The 12,661-nt window shown below is 37.7% G+C and overlaps 1 protein-coding gene across 1 annotated transcript in view; it reads left to right on the top strand.

Moving 5' to 3' along the window:
- Nucleotides 1-12,661, top strand: part of LOC106642588 (ras-specific guanine nucleotide-releasing factor 1) — a 39,010-nt gene that overhangs the window by 15,903 nt on the left and 10,446 nt on the right. The window contains exons 5-9 of the mRNA XM_014357416.2: nt 7,505-7,611; nt 8,267-8,414; nt 9,098-9,402; nt 10,211-10,440; nt 10,570-10,763. Coding sequence (XP_014212902.2) covers nt 7,505-7,611; nt 8,267-8,414; nt 9,098-9,402; nt 10,211-10,440; nt 10,570-10,763 — 984 coding nt within the window. The remainder of the gene's footprint in view (nt 1-7,504; nt 7,612-8,266; nt 8,415-9,097; nt 9,403-10,210; nt 10,441-10,569; nt 10,764-12,661) is intronic.

The following is a 12,661-nucleotide window of genomic DNA, read 5'->3' as shown; positions in this document are numbered from 1 at the left end:
AAGTTGTCTACTTAGAATAAGAGCACTATTGGCTTACTAGCAAAGTGATTGCGTTACGTGCTCAAGCAAATAATACCATTGAATAGTTAATTTAAGTAATTTTCACATAATATTTATACGTGGCTTTAAATCACAAATATTGGGACTATGTCAGGGTAATTTTGGATGTTGCATGGGGGACTTAAAAATGCAAAATCAAAAACATTCATCCCGTGAAAATAAGAACTATTGAATATTTACTTACTAATCCATGCATTCAACACATCATCGATCGATTTAAACCTCCTAAACACCGTACACTTCCAACGTTTCAAAATGATCTTTTTTATATGCGCGAGATGGCGTAATAAAATGAATACAGTGTAAAAAAAAAGGGATCAATCTCATTTCACGTGTAAAAAATGTCGTCACATAAAAATGTGCAAAACGAACGCGAACGAAATTCATAGCTTTAATTAAAGTAGAAACAAAGCTTTGAGTAAGTGGAAAAAAGGAGTAGTAGTATGACATACGTGACTCGCCACAAAGCAAATAACAAAATTTTTAAAGCCCAACCTGTTTGTCTGTTTCTGTATGATAGGAAACGAATTTTTTCCTTTTCACCAGCTCAGATTATAACTTTGTTATTTCATTTTTTTTCTTTAAGCTTTGCGTCGAGTACGTATCTCTGTTAATCACGTTGTTCCTGACACAGAGTTATAAATGACCTATTATTTGTTGATGCAAAGGCTGAAATCTATATCACAACGCATGACTAAGGATTCGAAAATATCATTATAGAAGTAGTAAAAATATATTTATTTTTGCAGCTCTATGTTCCGCTAATTAAAAAAAAAAGAATCAATTATTATTTATCTTTCTTATCAATGATTTTATTGCGTATTAACGAAGGTAATGAAATTATCTTTTCGAAAAAGGAATGTTGGCTCGGACAAATCACGATGGCAGTATTCGAGTTCTGGCTATTAGATGTTAATTAAGTGTCGAGGTATATTTTTCAAAATTCTGCCAAGGTCGGATGTATCTTTAGAACTACTACGTAAAGTTACTTTGTTTATCATTAGCAAACGTTTTGAAAATTTAGAAAATCTGTTTTTAAAGTCAATATCTTCAATTAAATAAAAAATCATATTCGGAAAAGTTCAATCACCTAAGCAATTAGTGTATTATGAAATTCGCTGTTGCTTAAATCTAAGGCTTACCATAGTAAAAATATAATTATGATTCTTGCTTAAATTACAAACGAAATCATATTAAATCGATGGTTGAATTAGGTGCGTTTACACTTTTTGCCTGTAGTAAGCTGATGAGATTTTAATCAGTTTCTTTACAGAAAATAATTTTAAAATAAAAACAATGTATGTCAAAAACACAACACTATTTCAAATCTTGTACTCTAGGGAAATTTTAATTCTCTAATTAAGCTATCTATGAGTATCTATACATCCTACAGTAATAATACTTAATACTAAATTGTAAATCCCGTAACCAACATTTGTACATGATCCTCAGTAAAAAATTGTATCGCTCATACATATCGTAATTTACTTGCTAGCACAAAGTGGTAAGGCTTCAGAAGTCCACGGATACAGCGGATCTTTTCAGCTTGATCAAATAAGCCAAGCATCCGTTATATTCCTTTGCAAGTAAGCAGAGGTCACCAGACGTTTTCCAAGAATCACAGATGTTTCTATACCTTCGGGTCGTATGCTTGCGGTCTTTTGACTATCAATCCAAGAGCGATACTTTGAGCGATTCTTGGATAAAGCATTTTACGTAAAGCTATACTGAGGAAGAAAAATCTCTATCAATCTGTTCAGCCATAACAAGCCAAAGAAAGGATTTTATCGTGCTTTGCGATAGAGAAATTTAATCGTCAAAATATCAAGCAATGACGTCTGCTACTGACACGCTGTTAAGATGATATAGCTGTAAAAGCCTTTAAGGTCTTAATAAAGCTTATTTTCAAAACTGTTAAGATGATAAGTCATCACTTTGATGATTTAATCTTTCTTACATCAAAGAATCGTTAAACTAGTTTGGCATGATGTTAAGAATTGTACAAAAAAGTCTCCTCATTATTAATCAAATCAAATATATCAATAAGTTGTAATGTAATTATAGTAATTTTAGATTACTTGATATTAAACTATACTCACTACATAAACATTCGTGCATTCCTTTGACCTCCACTCGAGTATTCAGATTTCCGAGTCTCTCAATAACTGAAATATTAGTTGTATTAGATACTGCGGTCGACATACACTTTCAAAAAATCTTACGCCAACTGCTTATTAAAACATTAAAAACTTTGCTGAAAAGCACTTGACTGAGCGAACAAGCAGTATTACAAGAAACTTGACATCTACGTCAAAATCTCGCGTAATTCCAAAGCCGAGGATTGCAGGTAAAGACCGAGAGCTCCTCGCAAGGAGAAGGTCTCGCAGCTGATGCCAAATCGCTCTAATGACGTTAAGTCGATCCGGCTTAAGTTGATCACGCGCAGCTGACACGGAAAATCAGTGCAAATCGCGACCTCGTAATTAACGCGATTATCGTGCTGAGGACACGCTCTATAACTTGTTCGCCATAGTTGGTGAACTTTGCTCAAGCGTTTCATTTTATTGTCTGTGCGAAACATCTAACGCGGCGGTTGTAGGGAAGTGAGATCGTCTCTTGCGTAGCGTCTTGCCACCCCTTCTGTTCGTGCAACCAACGACACTTTTCGCTTCGAGTCAGCTCTACACCACAGAAATACTATAATATCTGGCGAATTCTCGAATCGTCTTTTGAGAGGCTCTTTCTAAACAAAATACAATACTGGTTCTTACCACTTTTTTAGCTCATCCACTCTCTTTACAATGTAATATTGTATTATGTGTTGTTTTAATACTAAAATCTCTTTATTTGAGCATAAATCTGACTTTATAAATTTTCCTTAACATTAAGTTCAATAACACACCACCATGAAGTTTCACTTCTGCTGAAGGTCCCAAGATGTGTACGCCCTTACATTTTTCACATAATAAGTTTCAATGTCTTGTTAATCAAGTCAACAGTACAATAAATAAATAAACAGTACCTTCAAGATCATGACAATTTACAAATTCGTGGTTCTCATGATTCAAGTAAGCTGAAAAGTTGTTATTTTGATGTTCAAAATTTGACAAGGATTTATCCATCCAATGTTATTTGATCGAATGTAATCTTCAGTAATTTGAAAAAAAGTACTTGTTTTTCAATTATCTACATTTTTTAATACCTAGTTTTCTCTTTTAACGCAAAACTGTAATCTTGTTGTCACGTTAATCAACGTAATAATATGTTACTGGCTTCGCACGGTAGTGTCGAAATAAACACATTAGCCCACCTTTATTTTGATAGATTACAAGAAATGTCGCACACACATCAAGTCCGTGAAAGTATATTCACCTCCGCTTCCAAATATAGAAACGTAGTTGTGGTCACGAAAAACCACCCGGCGACACTTCACTACCCCGGCAGCTTTATAAATATAACGAAATTTCCCCTTTCAAAAGCTACCGGTGACGTGTCTCTTGGCTGTGCCTATCTGTCAGTCAAGTGCTACTCGAAAAACACGATATCCCCACATCGATCACGATCGGCTGAGAAGATAGGGAAAAAACATGACCTTATCCAGGTCGATCGAGCGATCCAAAAAATTTCCGCGATCCCGGGAGTGTTCCGCAGTATCTAGAAGAAACGAAAAAAAAAAAAAAAAAAAAAAAAAAAAATTCACTGGTACCGAGTTGGTCACTGAAGCATGCAAATTATTGGCTAGAGACGGATCGGAATTTGATACGGAACGGGTAATTCAGGGTGGACTGCGCAACAATTGACTCGCGGTCTCCCTCCAGCTTTTGTATGTCGTATCCTCATTGTCCTCGTGTAGCAAAGCGGGGACGCCCAGGTGTCCGATTCGCGAGCGAACAATTGCCGTAATGAAATACAGTGTCGTGACAAAGACTGAAGTTATCCTGTCCATACGCAAGAATTGATAATCGAGATGGAGTACAATTGGTTGCACCAGCTTCTTCAAATTTCACGATTTGATAAAACTTTTGATCATAATCAGTGCACATGTTGTACCCAAACTGAGCCATCAAGTATCGATAAGCGCATCTTGAATATACATTTTGACTGAAAAACATCGCTAATGGCGCGACACCTCATTACGTTATTTACTCGGCATTACACGGTTACAAACTGAAGCGCCGATGATGAAGCTGAGGTGAAATGTGCAGCTACAGATTCCGCCCGAGTCAAAATGGTGATTGATTGGTTTTGTGCTTCGTGTCGATAGCCAGAGGCATTCTGTCGGCTCTGGAAAACAAAAACGTATTATTTTTCGTGAAAGAAGCCAATGGTGAACACAATGCGTTTATTCCGATTTCACGAGACGACTTTTTCAAGAATCGCCACTTTGAGTATAAATTTTTTGTGATTGGAAACCTAGGAAATTTTTACCGAAAATGTGGATCATAGCTCATGAGGCGCTTGCGCTAAAAACGAGGACATTTGCACACTGGCGAGCAAACGACAGGGCATTTGGATGAAAGAAATTTCCACCCATCTCGTTCAAGCTTGACAACTCGATTTGGCGTCGGAGGAGAGGATCGCATTTCGCGGAAAATCGAGCTTGCCGATGTAGCGACGTGCAAGCTCCTCGCTCTCTGCCAACTATTAGCGAAGTGGTGGGGAAACGTTCTCCGGGAAAAGTTTATCGTGTACACCGGTAGCCTCGAGGTGGGTCGGGATTTCGCGGTTTAACATTCTGCTGGCTACACGCAGCGCAAATTTCTCGATACTTCGGCTTTCCCTCCTGTGGTTCTATTGCTAAATTCTTCGAGGGATGAATATAAAAAGTTGTATTCACTGATGATCCATCAAGTTGTTTGATATCTTGATGAAAGCGTATCTGATGATAATTATGCGTATAAAATGATGTTTGGTTGAGATGAAAAAGTTCTTAAAGTTTTTGAAAGGTCCGATTAATCTGAAAATACAGACTCTAAGGTGGTGGGAAAAACCATATATTTCTATAGAAAAACATCTAGATTTTTTTACAGTAACTTCTTACCACAAGCAGTTATAAAATAATCAATAAGAGTCAGTAATTAAATGATCTAAATTAAAGAGAATAAGTCACACGTAAAGCTTGATTTCATTTCTCATGGAATTGTGTATCTACCAACGCATAATTTGAAAAATAGAAGGACTCAAAGCCCTTGCTTCACGCAACCTTCACAAATTAAATTACACAGTTCAATAATTAAATGGAGGTCTGATCCTCTCGAGTTTCATCGCCAAATGCACAATTAGGACACCGCATCGGCAGCCCTGATTATCAATACGAGCATCATCAGCTACCGATGATTCTTGACATTCTTCGCTGACGTTGGCACTCGAGTGTACATTGTACATGAAATCACGCCCAAACAGAATAAATATTTATTCTCCGATCCCCCGAGGCTTCCTTCAAAATTTTGCTGCCCAACGAGGGGAGCTTTTCGCTCGGAAAATAAGCCACGCGTACCAAATCAACGGTAGCATTTCGTATCCATCACTGAGTAGATTACCTCATGTACCTCGGGAGGGTGCAGCTAATTTTCGCTGCATCGTTGGTGCACGTGTATCCGGTGTAGTAATAGCGCCGTAGAAGCTACTTTACGCCGTTGGTACGCGTAATGACTCGATCCAGGAGGCGAGCTTGCGTAGCGTCGGCTGTCCATAATCGAGCGCGCTTGCTCGGAATAATTGAATTGCGTACGGGTAATTTTCTACCTCTTTTTTTCCCCCTTCGGTTCATATCATGCTGATTTTCTAGTGATGATTGTAGCCCATTATTAGTATTACTAATTAGTGTTGCTATAGTAGCCCAAGCTTTTCTCCCGTAAACAATGCGTGACAATGGATTTTTGAATATCCTTAATGGGGATGAGAAAATTTTAAAAATTTTTTAGCTCAAGCTTAACTTGGGCTATTGCTTATGACTAGTTGAAAGCTTAAGATAACGCTGATTCAGAAATGTCCACTTATGTTAGTGACTTTTAACATTTTTTAAGATAAATTGGGAAAATAAATATTGGAAACGAGGGTGTCATGTGGAAATCAATTTGTTTTTTTAATTCAGATTTCCACGATAGCAAAATGAAAGTATTTCAATTGCTAATGGCCCATAAGTGATATTCTACAATAAAAAGAGTACTTACTCTTGGAGTGGAAAAGCCAGATTTCAATTAAAAATTAAAATCAAGTGTGCGGAATTTACAAGAATGTTAATTATTTTTTGTTAAGTAAGTACTTAGAATTCACATTTTTCATCATTACTCAATAATTTCTTTTGCTTTTCGATCTCACTTTTTCCTACATCTCAGCTCAAGTATTTGCTATTCACAAACGTTAGTATTTTTCCATGACTAGACCACACACGTGTACAGATACATATTTGTGCACTTGAAAAGAAAAAAGCTTTTGTGTGCACGCGAGAGGGTAAACACCTATTTTCAGGGGAAGAAGTTGTATCAGAGTTAGTGTTGGTAGTCACTCCATTAAAATGATCCAAAGAAACTCAAAGGAAAAGCTTCGTTTCACTAGTTGGCTCTAATACACATATGTGTGTTGGTGTGACCGTAATTCAAGGGAAAGGGTATTCACGTACATGTAGACACACTATTACCACAGTGTTTTCAAAAGAAGTAAAGAAAAGGTTCGACTATTTCTTAGTCAGAGAAAAATTTTAAATATGTGGTATTTTAGGAGTGTATGAGTATTTAGGACAGATCTATTTGGCTGATAAATATCAAATAGATATAAAAACAATACTTAATAGGAATGTCCTATGATATTTACGAGCAAAAGTCTCAGTTCGATGAATAATGAGACACATGTACTTACTTTCGATTAAATTTGCACAAACTAAATATGCAGCTCTGAAAAGAAAGCTTTTAGGTTGAATAAGTAAAGGAGTTTTCAGAGGTACGGGTAGAAGAGAGAGGCGCTAATCCAGAGCACTGTAGCGATGTACTCTCTCAAAAATGGAATTACTGGACAAGCACAGGTTTTACTCATTGAAATGTGCATTGTGACGAGGAATAGAATGTCATTGTTATTCACTGGTATTTACCGTAATGATAAAATCAATAGATTTCTCAGTAGTTTGATCCAATAGATGAGAAAAGAGATGTAAATAAGGTCAAGGCATAGCAGCCGATGGACCGAGTGACAATAGCCGAGGGGGTTAGTAGTTAAGATTTTTCTAGCTGCGAGAGCTGCCTCTTGGCTGTGGAATATGCAGATGCTACGGTTGAGTCATTATTCCAACTTCCATCAGTTCTAAATGAAAAGTTTTTTTACTCATGAGAAGAAATACCCTACTTTGTACACGACAAACTAAGACAATAGACGCGATAACACATCTTTTCAATCTCAATCGATCTTTTATTTATTTATGTAAAATTGTAATTTGTTTGATTAATTGCAGGTTTTTTTCTCCATAACTTACAAAAAGGAGAACCAGCGTCAGTACGAGTTGAAAACAGCCACGGAGGCGGACTGCAAGATGTGGATCAATGCAATACAGGGAGCCAGGTAATCATTTTAGCCCCCCCCCCCCTTTTGCGCCCCTTTTTCACGTCAATGTCTCGTTTTACTCCACCTTCAAATCGCTCTCCACTTTTGTCTCTGCGTGAGAACTTTGTGGGATGAATTTTTTATCCGATCCATTCACACGCATCAAAAAAGAGATAGGTAGTTACGCTCTTCTTCGCCACGCGGTAAAAAATATATGTGTTTTATGATATCCACGAGTAGCTATACGTGTGGCAATTCAAACGTTGTTAAACTCAATTGATTTACAAAAAAAAAGTAAAGTAAAGCCATAGAGACTTGAAAAAGTCTTCTACTTCTTTATTTGCTGTTATCACGGTTGAATCAGAATACAAGTAGTTGTTACTAGTTTTGAGATGTTTAAAGCAAAAAAATAATCTGTAACAATCACGCATCTATCAAAATAGATTGTTTACTAAAGCTTGCTAAATAAATGGTTATTTTTTTCTCTACTCAGGAATGACAACATGTTTTCTTTCGAAAAATACTTTGTATATTCAACATAGTTTTAAAAGTTACGAACGCAATCGATTAATGTTTTGAATATGAGTGAAAATATCTCGATAGGGCCAGAAAAATTTGAGCAAGAAACGTCTTGACCAGTTGTTTCGCCACTTTTTAATCCTAACTGTTGCAGCTTTAATAAGCTGCTGCTGCAAAAGGAGGAGCTGGAACAAAAGCACTTGCATCTATTACAAATCGTCGAGAGCGAAAAAACAGCCAAATGGCAGTACACTCAGCAGTGCGAGGAGCTCACCTCCGAGATAAAAAAACTCCGGGCTGAGGTGAGTCGAGGAATTTCAGTTGTTTCACAGCTTAACCAAAGGGATACGCACCCTTAATGTTATTTTCAAATTCTTTCACAGTCACTTAAACTCAACTGCTTTGAGTGACCTCCGAATTCTTTTCATGGCTTTAAATGACTGTGAAGTTTTTTTTTACTTTGTTTGATTAATTTCACTAACTTTTTCTGCGTTAAGTGATGACTTTTTTTAACCTCAAATTGCTTGTTTGGATGAATCATTTACATTTCAGTTAATTGCAAAACCTCTTTAATTGCAAATAACCTGGGTCAGCTGATTTTAATTGACAAAAAATTTAATTTTTCAGCTTATTTACAACTTGCAACTTGAATTGCTGGGATTACGATTATTAAAAATCTTATTAATTAAAAAAACTTTCTCATGTTTTTTAATAAGATTCTCAAAGTGCATTGTTTGATCAAAGCGCTTTTACAAACAAAGTCCTCCAAAGGCCACGAAAATACTTTAAAATCATTTACTCTAAAGTCTTTCAAAATGTCAAAGTAACCGGAATTTCCATCAAGACATTTCAGAGCGCAATTTATAAACACAACGAATAGCGACGAAAAAATTTTTCAAAGGCTCAAAATGTCTGAAAACAAAGGAGCTCGGGATAAAAATTTTTCTCAGTGGGGGAAAAATAAGCTAACCCGATGCCATTTCAGCTATGCGCTCTGAAAAAGGAGCTCAGGCCAAGCATGTCGAGCGGACGGTACAGCTTCCAGAGAACAATGTCACAGTCTCTCGGTGGCGCTGGACCTCCATTGGGCTTACTCTGCACTGGCACTCCACAGTCGAGCTTCGAGAGCGAGACAGCCTTCAAGAGCATCTCCGAGGGGAGCATCGAGATGCAGAAGATCAAAAAAGTCCAGAGCTTCTTCCGTGGCTGGCTGTGCAGGCGACGCTGGAAGCAGATTGTCGAGCAGTACATCAAAAGTCCACACGCCGAGAGCATGAGGAAGAGGAACAGGTAAGTGTTTACTTTCTCACATTCCATGGCTAGCGGTTTTTTCTACCTTTTTCTTTTTTACTTTAAGACAACAAAGATGTATCGGTCCATTTTTACTAACCCACAGCTCAGCTTGGCGCGTAAAATATAGAAACAAGAGTAAAAGAACTGTGATTTGTTATTTTCACTTAACTTTCGAAGTTCTGCTCGTACCAGTGTAGTTTTTTTGCGGTTGTTTGTAATGAGTCTCACTCGTGTTTCTCTTGAAAGTGATTTATTGATCAAAAAGGTCGACGAAGAACATACACGGGTTTTATAGGGTGCAAGGTCAATTCCACGTCCCATTTGTAGTTTGTAAGACTTTATTTCTTCCAAATTTTAATGATGTGGTCACATTTCAAATGTCACTGTCCCGAAGGAACTCATGGTCTCATATTACAAAAATTTGCAGAATTGTAATTGTTACCTCTTATCACTGTCAGCCGAATCAGCACATTCTTTAATATTTGGTCGTATTGACAACTTATTTTGTTTTTCCTTCTTGGCCAAATATAAAATAAAAAAATTAATTGTCAATATTATTTTACATAAAAATTGATATCTTGGTAGTTTTTGTCTTTAACTCCCGTAGCAGCAACCATGTTAATCAAACGAGAACTTGTTCTCTGTAATTGTTATGATAACCTACATTACAAGCGTGAATGTTGTAAACATTGAGTGCCAAGTCAACTTAAACTGATGATTTTTGACATAAAAATAAAAGCTTCTCAAACATCCTTTGCGAACGTCACTGTCCGCCTATCGAGTAATCACCACCTTCGTTCTTCAGCTTGGTGTTTCAAATGGTCGAAGCGGAAGAGGAGTACAACGAGCAGATGGAGGTGCTGGTCAGCTGTTTCCTGAGGCCGTTCAAAATGGCCGCGAGCTCGAAAAAGCCGCCCTGCAGTCACGAAGACGTCAACAGTATATTCCTCAACACAGAGACCGTATTATTTCTGCACCAGATATTCCTCAAGGGCTTGATCTCCCGCATGGAAAGCTGGCCAACCTTGGTTCTAGGTGAGCCGGCGCATACTCGACACCCCGTGTATTCCCATATACCGATGAAAAAACCTCCGGAGACACACGCCACTATGGTTGATTGTCTCTGGGGAGGATTATTACTATACGCGCATCATATTTTCACAGGGGATCTCTTCGACATGCTGCTTCCTATGCTGTCGATTTACCAAGAGTACGTGCGCAATCACCATTACAGCCTGCAAGTGTTGACCGAGTGCAAGCAGTCGCCACCCTTTACAGCTCTGCTGTCGCGACTCGAGAGCAAGAGCTTGTGCCACGGCAGGACTCTCGAAAACTTTCTCACCTATCCAATGCACCAGGTAAGTTTAGTTTTCAGTTTTTTTTTTCTTTTTTTTTTCGTTTTCTTGTTTTTTTATCAACCCATTCGCTTAACTTGCATCCACCCACGTGGCGCATTGCAATTTCATCGACTAGTGGGACGCCGAGAACTAGATGGCACAGAGAATTTTTCCTATTCAATTTGCTGTTTTGGAATTAAATTCCAGTTCTGAGAAAGTTACATCTCGGTGGTTAAGGGTATGAATATTTTACAGTAGCGTTTTCTATCAGTTTTTCATTTACGGGAACTCCGTGCATTCCTGTTTCACCGTCACTGCACTCTTTTAAAAATATTCGATATTTTTGTACAATACCTACAAAGCTGGAATACACTTGGTTAACAATGTAATTGTTTAATCAAAGTTTATTTTAATAAAAGTTGTGAGCCAATATTTTTTTCTCTGAAAAATTTCTATTGTTTTTCAAATTTGTACTTTTTTTTAAGAAAATCAGTACAAAGAAAGTACAAAGAGCGAATTTCCAAAGTAAAAAATCCATGAGTTGGAGTCTCGCGAGGTTAATTTTTCAACAAATTCTCTTTGCATGAGCAAAAGATCGATACCAGACTGGCAGAAGCGAGTTATAGTTCCAACAAAAATACGGTCGAATAAACGTCGCACGCACTGTACCTTTGGAAGGGAAACTCGATAACAAAAAAAAGCACGTACCAATACGTCCGACACATAAATACGACTTAAACCAGCAACGGAACACCAATACCATTTCGACACCTACACGGCACCTGGCGTATATTGTAATTGCCATCGAAACAAATCTCCCCTCGAGCATTCGACGAGCCTGTGAGAAACGAGTTGTAAAAAAAAAAAAAAAAAAAAAATACCCACTCATGTACTGATCTCTCAAGCGTAAGATTGCGCTCGGGTTTTTTTGCGCGTGAGAGGTCAGGCATCGATCGGCTCTAGCGTAGAGGAAAACAGGAAAATATGGATGCTCACTCGTGTGCATCTCCGAGTGCACGTGCCTCTGATTGCGCTATTTTGCGACGAGACCTTTCATTCCTGAGTCACAGGGTTTTCCGGAATCATATTTTGTTTTCCTTGTCACCATACACATTTACTCAAAGGAAATTTAATTTTTCTAAACAAAAATTAATTGTACCTTTACTTGTTTGTTTGAACGTCTGACAACTTTTATACTTGCAAAGAGGTTCACAGACAGCTTTTTTAATTCCCATTTGTTAGATATAAGGTCGAAATGGTATCAAAAGTCAACTCTTCACTCGAAAAAGTGGTTTCGGTATGATTTTCATTATGATTCCGGAGCAGTTAGCTTATAATCGTATTGTTGTTGCAAATCACTTAACCGTGTGATGAAAATAACAACTACAACGCTTCACTTGGGTGTTCTTCTAGCGCATTCCAAGGTGAAAAAAGGAGGTCACCACGCTCGAAAGCTCAAAACGCGCCGAGTGTTTCGGGTTCTTTATTATTTCAGTGCGGCATGTACGGGTGGTGGAAGAAAAGAGTTTATCGATCGCTGTTGGAATTTTCGGAGCAGCAGTCTGTTCCCCCCACGAACCAATTTCTTACGCATCCATTATGAATGACGAGCGAAACATTATCCTCGCCTCGGTAAATTTATCAGCAACGAACTTGCGTTTCTACGATTTTTCACGGATTAACAAGATATCATCCACGCTACAATATTTGTTTGTATACACATATGCATGTGGTGTTACATGTCATACTCATATTTCGTCTCATTGGAATTTCCAATCGCAGTTGGCTGTCTCGCGTGTATGTGCTGCCGTAAGTTTACGGGTAATTGGCTTCACGCTGGTTTGATCTTATGGTCATTTGGATTTATTTTTCTTGCAGTATTGAAAAACGCAAATATTTTGTTTATGAAAAAATGTTTT

This window comes from Copidosoma floridanum, unplaced genomic scaffold (assembly GCF_036245765.1).
Source record: "Copidosoma floridanum isolate Cflo_tuat_1 unplaced genomic scaffold, Cflo_Japanese_pri ptg000001l, whole genome shotgun sequence".
In the NCBI taxonomy this organism is placed as follows: domain Eukaryota; kingdom Metazoa; phylum Arthropoda; class Insecta; order Hymenoptera; family Encyrtidae; genus Copidosoma; species Copidosoma floridanum.
This window is presented reverse-complemented; position numbering and strand designations above follow the sequence as displayed.